This window comes from Leguminivora glycinivorella, chromosome 6 (genome assembly GCF_023078275.1).
Source record: "Leguminivora glycinivorella isolate SPB_JAAS2020 chromosome 6, LegGlyc_1.1, whole genome shotgun sequence".
In the NCBI taxonomy this organism is placed as follows: domain Eukaryota; kingdom Metazoa; phylum Arthropoda; class Insecta; order Lepidoptera; family Tortricidae; genus Leguminivora; species Leguminivora glycinivorella.
The window spans coordinates 21,522,804-21,538,280 of NC_062976.1; the positions used below are offsets into that span (position 1 = coordinate 21,522,804).

At 37.3% G+C, this 15,477-nt stretch overlaps 1 protein-coding gene across 2 annotated transcripts in view; it reads right to left on the minus strand.

Moving 5' to 3' along the window:
• LOC125226887 (zinc finger protein chinmo) overlaps positions 1-15,477 on the minus strand; it is a 135,084-nt gene that overhangs the window by 58,658 nt on the left and 60,949 nt on the right. The window contains exon 1 of one of the 2 annotated variants that reach the window (XM_048131047.1): positions 2,240-2,549. The exons of the other annotated variant lie outside the window; for it this stretch is intronic. Within the exon in view, the coding sequence (XP_047987004.1) occupies positions 2,240-2,250 (11 nt within the window). The 5' untranslated portion in view covers positions 2,251-2,549. Of the gene's footprint in view, positions 1-2,239; positions 2,550-15,477 lie in introns of those variants that run through there. 2 annotated transcript variants of the gene reach the window in all.

The window sequence follows — 15,477 nt, forward strand, 5'->3', positions numbered from 1 at the left end:
GATTAGTGCAGAAATATAGTTAATCCTATAACTTTGAGAGTGATTGGTATTGAATTTTTTAAATTGCAAATTTCGCAGCTGCTAAGGCAAATTTTATATTGAAGCGGTGCGGTATGGAGGCCCATAAGCGCAGAGCTTAGGAAATTGTAATTTGCCACCTGATTAACATAACAACGAATGAAAATATAGGTACTTTTTCTCGCCAAGAGGCTCGGCTCCTATCGCGACAAAGATTGCAGCAAAGTATTAGCACCAAAATCTCTCATCCATGACTCGACATTTCTTTATGGCAACGAACATTTTTAGTTACAGGACAGTCTCGGACTAATCCAAAAATGTGAGTACATATTTAAAAAACATAAGAGAACAGCCAAGTTCTTGGATACCAGTCTTATCAGTTCTAAAACATTTGATTATTTGCCTGCAACTCGGCAGAAGTTGCCACGTCTAATCACGTTTTTATCAAGCGAATACCGAGTGCGGTAGGCCTACCAAATGTAAGGTTATCTCGCGAAGATAAAACACGTGCCCGCGTTTTGGCCCGGTTTCCAAGAAGCGCATATCATAGCAACTAACTTCAAACTATTACGTGGAATAATAGAAAAATTGACGAATAGATGAATTGGTAATAAGAAGGAAATGTGAGTCGTTTATTAATAGTGATTAGATTAACATGTTCTAATAGAGATAAGAACACTCTACCTAAACATATACAAAATCTAGTGTGTACGAAAAAAACTGCACACAAATACTTTTAAAGTGATTCGTACATGACACTTAACCTATCCTCACATCTGCGCGTCATCGAATCTATGATAAAATAATTTAGTTCGAATTTTAAAAGTATGTCCGCGGTATGCGCCACGCTCGTCTCTGATTGGCCACTAGGATTCGGCAGTCACGAGTACGGAAACGCAGAGTATAACAGAAAGATTGTACTATAAATTGTAGAGCCGACCTTCATACCTACGCGGTGCCATACAATGATGGTTGTGAGATTCGTGGCGTTCCAATATAAATACGCGCAAAGTTTATGCTAGTGTTGCTATAGTTTTTGTAGCGGTTTTTTCAAATGCACGCCTGTTATATTTAAATTCAAGGTGAAAGAGTTAAAAACAAATGAAAATGAATCAAAGTGCAAAACAACATTGTGCATGGTCATTGAAGGTTATAAGTAACTTTATACGCATATAAAATTAAAAGTGTAATGGGATTTGTTACATAGATTTAGATTTAGATTTCTTTATTTCATGATAAAAATTACACTATAAATTTGCTACATGTCAAAATTATGTTTATCTTCTCATCATGATCGTCAAAAATTACATAATAGATTCCCAATAAAAATAATTGTGTCTCCCAATAAGGATCGTCATTTACAAAGAAAGAAAATACACATGCCAAGCAAATAAAAAAATAAAGCAAATAAAATTGCAAAGGTTATACTATTTTAAGTACAACACAATACGGATGATCAATGTCAAACCCATCGCCAATAATAATTTACGCAAAACGTCTTAAACTGAAAATGCCTTAAGAGGCCTAAGACATCCTCGGCGTGCAGCGGAGGCGCTAGGTGCTAATCGGCCGCCACGGCCCGCGCGGGGCCTCGACTCGACAGTTTCTATGCAAATGCTAATGCGTTACGCGGCCAGTTTTGCCCAGTTCCGGGCCCACTGCCCATCTATTCACGCCCAATCCACTAAACTTGATTTTATGGAATTAATTAAATAGTTAGAACTTGGAAGGGATTCGATTGATGCTCACATTCATAGACAAAAACGACTTCATGAATGATGTCAGACCGTGAACCGGTCGTGGTAGATCTTGAAAAGAGAATTAATGATGCAATATCAGTTAACAAAAAACTGTAGATATGAATGTCTCATTATCAAGTTCAATAGCCTCAAAACGACAGCACGTGTATGCAAAACCGAGACACCGGCGCAATAGTGTGCAAAAATGTCCTCTGTAAGAGGCATTTTAAGGTGCATTCTGCCTGAATCTCACGCCTTTCAAGTTTATCGTATGCTGCGTTTATCGATACAATTTGTCAATGCCAAATCGCAGTAGGCACTCATTAAATCTGTTTAGATGGGATGACTGCTTGTTTTGGGGCCTTTCTACTACACTTACGCACTTCCTGATCCAAACATTTTTCTAACGCACAAACGTATTTACGTCTAAATACAATCTCAATGCGTGGATCTCTATAACAATAGAAAAGGACAATACTTTCCTCGCATCCATATTTTCAAATTCCAGAGTCCTTGAATCGTTAATAGAAAACCATTAGAGCTCAATAGAGCCGTGCACTCATAGTACGTATCACTGCAGAGTTTTGTTTTGTTCACTGGTTCGTATCACTGTGGCTTAGCACTTTAGTTGGGCACCGTGTATTCACTTCCGCATATTGCCGCGCGCGCCCGCGCCACCGTGGTTGCCGCTGAGAGCCGAGCTCGCGAATGCGACCGCGCGACCGCCGAAAACTCTTCGCGCCGAACGAATGCAGAAAATTCGGACGCGTCGAGTGGGGGGCGCTCTACGACTAGCCGAAACGTGTACGTGCAACGCTTCGCTATGAAAAAGTCCAAGGTTAACTCGCGCTGCCAAAAAAAGACGCACGCAAAATACAAAATGATGGTTAGAGGCAAGCTCGCGGTGGTGCAAGCGTGCAGGCGTCTGCCGCGCCCGTCTGTGTTGCGTGCTACTCCGAAATAAACCTATTCTTCACGCTTGTTATATTATTATAATAACAACCGCAACACTTTCCCAGTTAGGCTTTGGACTAAAGCAGGAATTTCCATCCAATAGTAGGTACTAGGTATACACCGTGTTCAGAAAATAAACTCGGGATAAGTTTTAAGTAAAACAAATATTAATCAGACAAGCCTTCTTGAGCTTACCGTGGGCCTTTATTTATTTATTTATTTATTTATTTACTTATTTATTCATAAACTCACGCCTTTATGGCAGGCAGGTATTATTAATCCTTAATTATTTCAAAGTAACCGAGCTACATTTATTAGTCGCTCTACTCATGAAGCCTCAAAACCTTACATAAAACAGCAGCAAAAGAATGAGCAGTAAACGTTTTGAGCGAAATATTGCATATTGCACTGAAATAGCGAATATTCGCCCAGAAGCGTTAAGTAATTGTAACTCATTGCCATTTAAATTAGATTTTCATAAACGACGAGGGTCGTGTCAGCAGCAGAAAGCAATCTTGGTGACAGGCCGTTTCGCGAGATTGAACGGCGGGACCGAAAAGGCAGACGCAGCCTGACCATAAGGACTGATGATGAGGCAATACCCCGAAGTAAGATCTGTTGGGACCTTTTAGGGATTTCTGGATGAGTTATGACACTTCAAACACTTATTTACCTTAAGGCATATTAGACTTTATCGTCATGCGATTAAGTAAATAAATTTTAGCGGAGTTAGGGTTAGGTTTATTTGTTCCCATGTGGAACTGCAAGATTAAACCTGAATATGTTAGGATCAATGCAAAATAATTTTTCATTCAGCTACCCTAATTACGGTCGATGCAGTATTTATTTTACAATTATGCACCTACATTTTATCCTCTGATAAAGCGAAACCCTACTCATAGAAAATAATAATATGTCGGATCGTGGGCGTATCATACCAGAACCGTTGTCAGGACCCGTTGTAGTTGTTTATGAGAGCTTTCAATGAAATAGATACCATAATGATTACACATTTAATCACATCAAATAATACATTCCGCCTATTATTTCGAGCAAACCGCCGGATTAGACCGAAGAATCTCCAACAACGCCAGCACTCCTCAACCATTTTCCCTGCAGATCGATTGACAGCCTCCAATCATCTGTTCATCATCTGTTTTTCGATTTTATTCTTTTAAACAGTAGCGTCCTCTCTGACGTTTTGGCAGAACTCAGTCGAATACCAGCCAGGTTGTACTAAGTTCTAAAACCCTTGTTTGCTCTATTTGTCAAATATAGCGTCATAAAACGTATCTTAAACCACATTTTGGTCATTCTCCGACAAATATATCAATAGTCTCTATGTGAATAGTATATCTCTTCATGAATGTGCGTGATTCCTAAGGCGCTACTTTTCATGCCTTATGAACATTACAAGAACTAATATACACCCTGCTTTTATTGAATTCCGTTAACTTTAAGGGAAGATTTTTTAGTTCAAATACAATCAATTTCTCTAAGAAACTAGCCTCTTAACTCTTACCGTTATCGAAATATTAAAACAAATAATTTAATTACCGAACACGCGTGTGGCATCCCTTACCAAACTTCCTTATGTTAGTTTTTTGACATGTGCCGTCAAATACTTGACAATGACTTTAATTAATCCAACGAACGAAAAAATTTTTTTTCGAATTTAACAAAAAGCGATATACGGGGTGGTTTCTGATGATGAACCTAACTGCGTGTCGAATTTAACGGAAAACAAAAAAAACACGGTGTATATGTATACAAATAATTTTACCTTATACTGAACAAATTAGAAACATATTCATGTTTGCAACCTTGACTGTACATGAAAACGCGTTTAATGCGTACAAGCCCAATCAGCATACCTTTTTCCTTCATTCAACCAAACCTATTATCAAACTTACACATATAGAAACAAAGTTCAAAATCGCAAGAACAGAATCGGCCCTTTTTCAGCGGCCTCGCATTTGGTTCCGTATTTATATTAAATAATTATTAAATGCAGTAAAATATGAAGAATAACAGAATTTAGTCAACACTGTTCCCTTATCAATAATAGCAAGGCCACGTGAATTATAATAACGGACGAATTAGAAATAGGGTGTTGTATTTTTTATGTAGGGATTTCACAAAAGGTGTAACAATAGAAATAAAATATATTAAAATACAATAATTTTGTGTTTAATGTTTAGCATATACTTTTAACAGTGTATTCCTGACCATATTTTGTGACAAAATGTCACAAAATATGGTTTTCTGTATATCGCCTAGTTTCAGAGTTATTAGCAACTAGCTTTTGCCCGCGGCTTCGCTCGCGTTAGAAAGAGACAAAAAGTAGCCTATGTCACTCTCCATCCCTTCAATTATCTCCACCTAAAAAATCACGTCAATTCGTCGATCCGTTTTGCCGTGAAAGCCGGACAAACAAACAGACACACACACTTTCCCATTTATAATATTAGTATGGATAAAGAAAAATGTAATTGTTAACCAGTACAAAAGGCCTTTTTAACGGCGTTGAAGCCATTAAGAAGCATTTTTAGTCTCACTATCCTCATTGATAAATGATGTCAAAAAGTGACCAGTACCCTAACCTTTGTAAAATTATTAGGTTTCAAGAAAAAAAAATCAAATTGTTGAATGTCATTTTAAGTGATAGTTAATAAGATTTGGTTTTTCAGTTACAATACATACATACAAAAAATTGGTAAAGTTTGCTTCACGCGTGGTTTAAAATCTTTCGGTTTCGTCATGTTACACAGTATATAAGTATTAGCCATTAATAATATTAATATATCAGTAACATGACAACTGACGTAATTATAAATCCCATTTTCACTTCTCATGCTCAAAAAGTGCACCTTTATGTCGTGCGTAGACGACATAAAATTACATTTTGTGTTCTAGAGCATAAAGTTAAATTTTCCGATACGGCAATAGTCCGATTTGGCAACTAATCACACGTTGTGGTGTAAAATTACGAAAGTAACTGTGCAAACTAAGCCGTTTTGGGAGTAGTGGGTTTTTCGAAATGTTGGAGCGGCTTGCAAATATCAAAATACGGAAATAAGGTTTGAATTTTTGCACCCGCGACCTCCACTAACATATTTACTTACCCACGGTGGGTATTACTTAATATATGTATAAATAGGTAGTGGAAATTTTCGATGACTATTTAATTATTGTTCAGTCCAGAAGTCAGAGTTCAAGTCTCATCATGGAAGCAACTTTCCACTTTGAAATTTATTTTAAACTAATTTAAACTCGAAACATGTCAGAAAGTTGCAGGCAAATCTTACAGTTTACACCAGTAGGGCTGTTTTGTATTACCCTAAAACTGTAAAGTTTTGCGTGAGGCCGGACTAGAGCGAGTGGACGTAATGAGATTAATTGGAACTCGTTGTCGCAGCCGAAATCGCAACCATTACCGGGTTAATGGGGTGGTTGACTGTAAAAAAGTAGTTTGTAAGGGCTCTAAACGAACGTTGCTAGTATTTTATTTGTATGCAATGCATATATACCAGCAACCGTACTTTGTCAGTAGATAAATGGGTTCATCCGTTCGGGAGCTACGATGTCACAGACAGACACACACACATACAGACAGACAGACAGACAGACAGACAGACAGACAGACAGACACGTCAAACTTATAACACCCCGACGTTTTTGCGTCGGGGGTTAAAAAAAAGATGCGAGTCATGCGAGCTAAAATCTTACATGGGAATGGAATCCTCCGCCCCAATTTTTTTTTAATTTGCTATTCCTAATGACGGATAAGTGTGGCCAAATAATATATAGCAAAATATTTAAAAAAAATCAAGCACAAGGGCAGAAACCTATGATCCTGTAATACTATTCCTATCTAAGAATGAGGGAACGTAAATCTTTAAGACACCCAAAAATGTGTTTACTATTTCTTTTTTACCATTTAGTGTGTAAGTAACTGTTATATATGTATAAATGTAGGGTAGAGTTAATCTACACGCGCGCCCTCTGGCGCCGACTTGCTCTTGTAACGTTTCGTCAGTCCGGAAATAAACCTGTGTCTGAACGCCTGTGTTTCTGTTGGCTCTACCCCAGGACTGTCCCGCATCATTCCTTACCAAGTATATATACTACATATATATCAACTGGCGACGAGGATGGGACCATACCATCCGGCATCAAATGGAGCCGGTGAAGGGGCAATAAAATTATGTAAACGAGCTCTGCGAAAAGCGACCAAGGAAAAGGTGGACTTGGAGACAGCATTACAGACCTTTTTATTTAACTACCGCAATTGTCCACACAGCACGACAGGTGAATCTCCAGCCAGGATGTTACAGAGAAGAGCTCTACGCTGTAGGCTTGACTTACTACAACCAGGCGCCACAGTAGATCAACGCGTCCGGGAAGCCCAAAGTAAACAGATAGAAAAGTTTACTAGCAGACCATCACAGCAAATGAAAATGGGAGACCCAGTTTGGTTACAGGAGTACAGCGGCCCTGATAGATGGGTGCCAGGAACCATATCCGAGGTAAAGGGGAACCGGAACTATGTAGTCTCTAGGGAAAACGGTACCACCACTCATAGGCATACTGACCAACTAAAGAAAAGATTCAAATACTGTGTACCACCAGGAGACCTATTTAATGACGAGGAGGATATAGGTAGAGAAGTGCCGCAGCCGACCGAGCCTCCGAGCCAGACCACGCAGGTAGTAACATACAATAATGACCTCTCTGATCTTCAATACCACTGGCATCCACAATCCACATGGAATGCAGCTAAGCTGTTAGCATATTAACTATAAATCAGCTACGAGTTATATAAAAATTCATGTTGAACTCAAGTGCTTTTGAAATATGCCTATGTCTTTATTCTTTCAAGACTGCATTTTGGATATTATTTTATTATACGGGTTGACAGGTTATTATATTGAACGACGTAATAAACTGTCTGACCTATTCCTGACTATTTGCGTTGGGAAAATTTTCGCACAATAAAAAAGCATACATTTTATTTTTTTTGAGTTCTACCCGCAGGAAAAATAAAAATAATACTGCACGACAGCTGAATGCAGTCATAATTGTTCAGCATGTTGTATAGTTATGTATTACTTTTAAAAGATTTTTTTTAATTTGACGTTTGTCTAGTCACAAGTCATAATCATTACTATGATATAAATAAAAAAAAATGTGGCGACACCCTTAGCCATACACAGATCAGCTCTTAGCCACAGGCTAAGCAAAACCTCTATGGGTGCTAGGTGACGACTATGCTTTCATTAAATCATCTAAAAAAAAAACTATTTTCTTACGCATTTGTTCATCAAACCCACCGTAAGTTCAAACCCGAAAGTTTCACTCCAGCCCCCTTTCAGTCCCCTTCAACAATCGGAAACGAACCCGTAGACAGAGTTTGCGGAAACGGGGTAAAGATTATATTGAAAATGAATGTTTGTATGTAAAAAGCGATTCCAGACAGGAAACGTGGGAGTCCAAACAAAAAAGTAAAATACCAGTACTTTTAGTGCAAAGTTCATTCAAAAACGCGACTGATATGACTTCTTCTGGTAAGACTTCTTTAGTACCTATGGGATTTTGAACAGCGCACCATTTTGAAAACCTAGCTTATCAAAACAAATGAATTCTAAAATGAAACGTAATTTTTCCAACATTATACTAGTTATTTTGATCTTTCTCTTTTAACTTTGGTTGTAATCTTTTTTTTTTAAGTTTTACTTTACTTTGCTACATGTAAGTTTAGAAATCACAATAGTTTGTAGGGTGGCATTGTACGTAACCTTTGAAAATACATTTTTTTTCTAAACATATTATTAAATTGGTTATACTTTTTACGCGAGTCACGCGATATCATTCGAAAAATCTAGTTTTCCATTGCTAAGAGTTAAATTAAAAAGTGCTTACGTTGATGAAAGTGCTTAATCGATTCATATTTAAATTATTTACTTCACTATTATTTATTATACTTTGTATAGACTTTCTGGATGGTACTTTAACAATTTGTAAAATAATTTTTGAATCAGTCATTTTATCCGCAAACAAGCGTCGAAACGTCGGTAGCAAAAAAACTCGCGATAGTCTCATTTCTAAATATGTATAAACATTATATAATACCGAATTCTTTCATACCGCCTATATAAAATAAAGGGCTTACTAAATTCTTGCAGCTATCTAATCAGAGACGCACACAAGTGCAAGGTTTATCAGTAGGCGTTAGAATAACAGTTGGATTGACACAGCCCTTTATATAATTACTAGCATTTGCCCGCGGCTTCGCTCGCGTTAGAAAGAGACAAAAAGTAGCCTATGTCACTCTCCATCCCTTCAACTATCTCCACTTGAAAAACCACGTCATTTCGTCGCTGCGTTTTGTCGTGAAAGACGGACAAACAAACAGACACACACACTCTCCCATTTATAATATTAGTATGGATGTGGGAGGCTTAATACCACAGGAAAGGTAGGATATTCACTAATTGTAGAAAAAAGTAATTTTATACTTGGCTTGTCCACTCGAAAAGCGCAGCTAAGATGACAATATAGTAGACAGAATACGACAATCGAAATTTAAAGAAAATATGAAAATAGCCACGCGACTTAGTAGCAGTTATCATTCTTTTTGTATGTAAAGTTTTCCTATGTATATATGATTACTTGTCTCGTGTAGCCCATTAAAATGAACGAAACGAAAAATATTTTTCGCAAAAAGAGACACTGTCCCACGCATCGGTTATTTCGACTAACCAAGACAGTTGCCGGGTACTGCCAGCTGGCGGGGAAATCTCATCACTCAACATCTTAAACCTAACAATAAACTATGAACTTATTAGTTACTAGCTTTTGCCCGCGGCTTCGCTCGCGTTAGAAAGAGACAAAATGCAGCTTATGTCACTCTCCATCCCTTCAACCATCTCCACTTAAATCACGTCAATTCGTCGCGTCGTTTTGCCGTGAAAGACGGACAAACAAACAGACACACACACATTCCCATTTATAATATTAGTATGGATACGTATGTACTACTTACACCGATTTACAAAATGCTTCCTTAATACTTTTCAGTAATAACAAAAACACACCAGAAGACAGAGAAACAGACATAAACACCAGATGAAATTAAACCTACAAGTTGTAGACAGACTACCTTATGTTAAAGTTTTTCATACACATTGGTACACACGCATATCGTTTTCATATCATAAATCGCCATCAATGTTCATCTTATTTCATTGCATTCGTACCGGAACCTATTTAGATACATAGTCCGATTTCATCTTTCACCCATACCGTTTTCAGAGCGGGTGGTTATGCTCCTCTATTCTTATATGGAGTTCCGACGATTCGAACGCATAGGTAAACCAGTCTAACCGAGAACTCGAAAACCATAGTAACTACTAGGTGATGGAAAAAACTTGTATACTGGTTGTTATAAGTGTTGGTCTCTGTATGCGATTAGAATGAGCCTAGAAGCGCAATAACGATGCTCGTAGCATACGAACAACTTATTTTCTCTTCCATTTGTAATAAGGCACCTTTGCCACATTTCGACAATAGATATTGATTTTATATTTGAGCTTTCTTACATAAATATGTATTGATCAAATGATGCAACAACAAAAATGCGTTGTATCTACAACAGGATTGTTTACCATTTATAAAAGACACGATATTTTTTCTTGATAATGTTAGAAGCAACTGGTGTTGCTACATGTAGATTATTCGTGGGATGATAACGATTTTTTTAAATTAAATAATGGGTAAGGTATCTTTAAAAAAATCATCCTTCGATGCTAATACTGCTAATAGTTAAGTTAAGCTTCTTGACATATACTCGTAGACACATGTTGGCAACAAGCGTGCGAAATGTCTCAAAATTATGTTTTAAATTATTATTTGGTTACCTTATTCGATCGGTAGCTGACCAGATCAGCTCACCTACCTACTCTAGGTAGGACAAGTATCATATTGAAGCCAATTAAAAATGAAAAATTAAAACCATTTGAAAATCGTAAAACTGTGAAAAGAAAACAAAAAGGGCGTTCGAAATTCAAACGACCGGTTCGTTGACAATTTTTTCACGAAGGCATTTCATGGCAACTACTCCCACTGCCTGCTAAGGACTCGACTCAAAACCAGCCAGTATTCCTGTGACCTTCGATAACGTGCAATCGTTATAGAGGTCTTATACTAGTTTGTGTGAGAGTAAAGTTGTGTTGGCTGTAGGAATAGCAGAGCTACTCGCACTTCCACATCTGAACAAATATTAGCGCATGCGTACATACATACAAGCGTTCAATGTCAAACTCTTGCATCTGACTTGATAAATAGGTAGCCGACAGTGGCACCTGGCTTTACATATTAACTATGTTATTACTTTAGATATTAGATAAGTAACTTGTCAACCGTAGATGAAGAATGAATTGACTTCCTTAATAGGCTTATGAGATTAATACTCGCGGCTAAATGTATAAGACTTTGTGCAGTTTTAACAGAACTTTTTTTAAGACATTTTTATATTAGCCATCAAACTGACTAATAATTTGCTTCTAGTTTGTGAGATTTACTTCTAATACTTAAAGATTAAAAGTATGAAATAATTCGTGCAGGTTATAAAACTGTTTAACGAATACATCGGATAAATTGTGTGAAAATACAATCCAACTTCTTAAATAAAATTCACGGTTTTAGACTAGGGAGTTAAAAATTTATTTAATAGGATTACCTATGAGATTACTAGCTCGTAATTTTACTACATATTGTTTCCGGTCACAACATAGCAGCTCGTACGAATACTATGTTTTCCGGTTTCATGAAAATATGAAACACATGTTCGAATATAATCATTTTAGTAGTAGTTATTGCAGATTGTTGAGAAACATGATAAACCTATGGTACAAAGGGCTTTAACGCGGGTGTTAAGTTCGAATTGATTGCTTAATTTTTTTTTAAATGAAATCCATGCATTAAAGTAATAAAATGTATAAAAAAATCAAACCTTATTGTACCAAACGCCCATGAATAGAAATCAGCGGACAAAGGAAATGCACGTATCCGCTCAAATGCTGCAAACTGTAAAACGGCGATGACGCCGCCGCCCGCTGCAGCGCCGCACAGAAACCGCAAACACAGAAAATATGCGGTACTCACGTGGAGTTGTCACTCCGCCATCGGCGGGCAAGCGAGCGAGTCTGGGCCGGTGGCCAGGTGGGCAGAACTCGGCCTGGAGCTGCGACGCCGCGGACGCGCGGTATCGAGGAAGTAAGTCCGGGCAAACTGTCAACGCTCGTGCGGAAATCGGGCGGCGGCCGCAGCGCGCAGGCGCGAAGCACCCGTCAACAGCCGCCCGGGGGCCACCCCCTACGCACCTACCCTTTAAATCGAACGTCATATCCCGCCACACCGTTCGCCCCACCGCCCGCCGTAATTTCTGAAAAGCGCTGACTGCCCCCCCTCGACCCTAAAAAATGCATTGCGTAACGGTTTTATAAATTCCCAAAGTCTTTGTTTGTCCAATCAATTATCCACCTGTATCGGAGGGGCATCGAGCGGAGACAATACTGTATAATCAGACGTAGTAATTGCGGTTTCGGGTTTTTACGGTCTATTTTCAAGTAGACTGTGATCTTTAAATTTTTACTCGCTTTTTATTAAGGTTTCGGTGGATTATTGTCCTGAAATCTCCGGTGGTTTTATAGCTTCGTAGACGGAGTGGCGAGGAGGAAAAATGAAATGTGCGGGGACTGAGGAGATATAAATATTGCCGCAAATTTCCCTTTATTGAATCCTGACAATTTTCGGTCGAACTAAAGGCGTTCGCAATTTCCTGGAAATATCTCATAACGGTAGGGAGAACTTCGTAAATTTTAAAATGTACCACTGAGCAATATGATTCATGAATGATAAATTATGATTATTTGAAGTTACCCTTTAAATTGTTAGAAAATAAATAATATTTAAAACAATTTGAAAGGATTCGTATCGGACTTTTATTTTGATGGTTTTGACACGTAGTAAGTTACTCTCGCAAAGTTAAGTACAAATTAACTACGTATATAATCGTAAATGATTTCATTAGTATCATCTTTAGGGTTCCGTAGTCAACTAGGAACCCTTATAGTTTCGCCATGTCTGTCTGTCCGTCCGTCCGCGGATAATGTCAGTAACCGTTAGCACTAGAAAGCTGAAATTTAGTACCAATATGTATATTAATCACGCTAACAAAGTGAAAACATAAAAAATGTTTTATTTTTTACAAAGTGAAAACATAAAAAATGTTTTATTAGGGTACCCCCCCCCCCCCCTACATGTAAAGTGAGGGCGGATTTTTTTTTTCATTCCTACCCCAACGTGTGATATATCTTTGGATAGGTATTTAATTAAAAATGAATAAGGGTTTACTAAGATCGTTTTTTGGTAGTATTAATATTTTCGGAAATAATCGCTCCTAAAGGAAAAAAAAGTGCGTCCTCCCCCCTCTAACTTTTGAACCATATGTTGAAAAAATATGAAAAAAATCACAAAAGTAGAACTTTATAAAGACTTTCTAGGAAAATTATTTTGAACTTGATAGGTTCAGTAGTTTTTGAGAAAAATACGGGAAACTACGGAACTCTACACTGAGCGTGGCCCGACACGCTCTTGGCCGGTTTTTTATATGTTTGTATCATTATAAGTATTATTTGTTTTTTTTTCCTGTGATAGTAAAGACAAAATAAACATTTTGTCTTTACTCACAAAATAAACAAATTCACTACGATAAATTTCAATAATAATGTAACCACTTAAATGGTCTCTTTCTATACAGAGTGACTCGTTTTCATTTCCCTCGAGTTTTACGACCTAATAAAATTAGAGCGTACTGAAAGGGTTTATTTTAATATTAGAGCTATTTTCGAGTCCTATAGGAATAGAAAAAACATTTTTATATTAATTTCTACGAATTTCCACGTGAATCAAGCTCTTTCCTTTACATTGTCGTTAATATACTTATAGCGTTTATTTAGAGAAAAAGAAAAACAAATAAATATCTAGGTTTAATAATTAGTCTGTAATTCCACTAACACTATTTTATAAGTTAAATGTACATGTTACTAACAGCTATAGATATTTGTCCGAAATAAAATTGTTTTATTTTATTATTTTATTTTAAGCGAAGTAGCCTAACCACGAATCAGAGTCTCACATTTCCTACTGTTTGCTAAAATTATTATAGAATAAATTTTGCTCGCACTAATATTTCAGTAAGGTACAGCGGGATAAGTTCGGCTGGGGAGCTAATGCAACTAATCTATTTTTTCCATATTTTACAATATTTGCATTATTAAATAGAGTGTTCAGTAGATACATGTGGAACCTAACTTAGTAATGTAATAATGGAAACCCCAGTCGGTATTTACCCTGATGTACCTTACAAGAGAAATGCAAAAAGAGTGAGCTACGGAGACATTAGAACATCGACATATAACTGATCCATTTTTTCCATTATTACACTATTAAGTCGAGTTCACGCGATATTCCGTGGACACTCTAATTAATAATGCAAACATTGTAAAACATGGAAAAAAATGGATCAGTTGCATTTGTCCCCGTCAAAATTGTCCCGCTGTACCGTAGGTCTGAATTGGCCGGTTTGTCATTGCAAATGCCATATTCAATTATGTTTGTCCAACTCCGAATTAACTTCATAAAATTCGCAAGATACAAAATACCTAGATCTATCTCTCAAGCAATTACCACATTTAAAATAGGCACAAAACTAGTTGTGACATTCGAATATCCTTCGTTTGCGCAAAAATTGGCCCTGACATTATAAAACTGAATGCCTAAATTCTTAGGCTTGATGCCACGTAACAAATTTAATTTGTAGAACCCCGTAAAACCAGCTTTAGGAGTCATTTTGATTGACTACGTTTTTAGATGCCTAGGCGTTTTATTAAGTAGCGAAACTCGGGTTTTTAACTAGGCATAATTTGAATATTAAATAATTACTTGAAGTAATAATAATAAATGAGATCTTGGAAAAATACTTAAATCTATAAACGATTTTGGTGTTTTAGAGAAATGCCCAGCGTGTTGTGATGAAAACTACAGGAAACAGTATGTATTTCACGAAAGTTCTAGAAAAGTGCATGGTCGTATTAGAAAAAGTATTGTATGCAACGGTGTTTAACTGAGTCAAAAAATAGTCGTGGCGTCGCTAAGCACGCTTTCGGTTTCGCCTTAAAATGTTACCCACGACACTCGTCTTTTTTGACCTCTTTTAACCACCGATTGCATAAAATACTATATACCACCAAAACCAAAAACAAACATTAGACTCCACACAGAACTTGTACACTCCATTTTGTTGTGTACTTAACACATCAAAGGGCAGTGTACAAGTTTCTAATGGATTGGCAACGCGCATGTGACACCCCTTGAGTTGCAAGCGTCCATAGGCTAATAAGATGACCGCTTTCCATCAGGCGGACCGTATGCCTGTTTGCCACCGACGTAGTATAAAAAAAACATAACAGGAAAACAATTAAGTAGTGTGTACAAAGGTAAACTTATCCCTAAAAGGAATCTCTTCCTGTTTTTCTAAGTCTCTCAAAAATGCATACACACCTTTGTGTCATTATTTACATGATCATTATTCACAATCGCGTTCCAATCGAAAGGTAGAAAAAGGACCAGGGCTGGCGCGCACTCACAAAACCGGGTCACTATGGCAGCCCAAAAAATAATGCAGCTGCTCTCTATTCTGAAA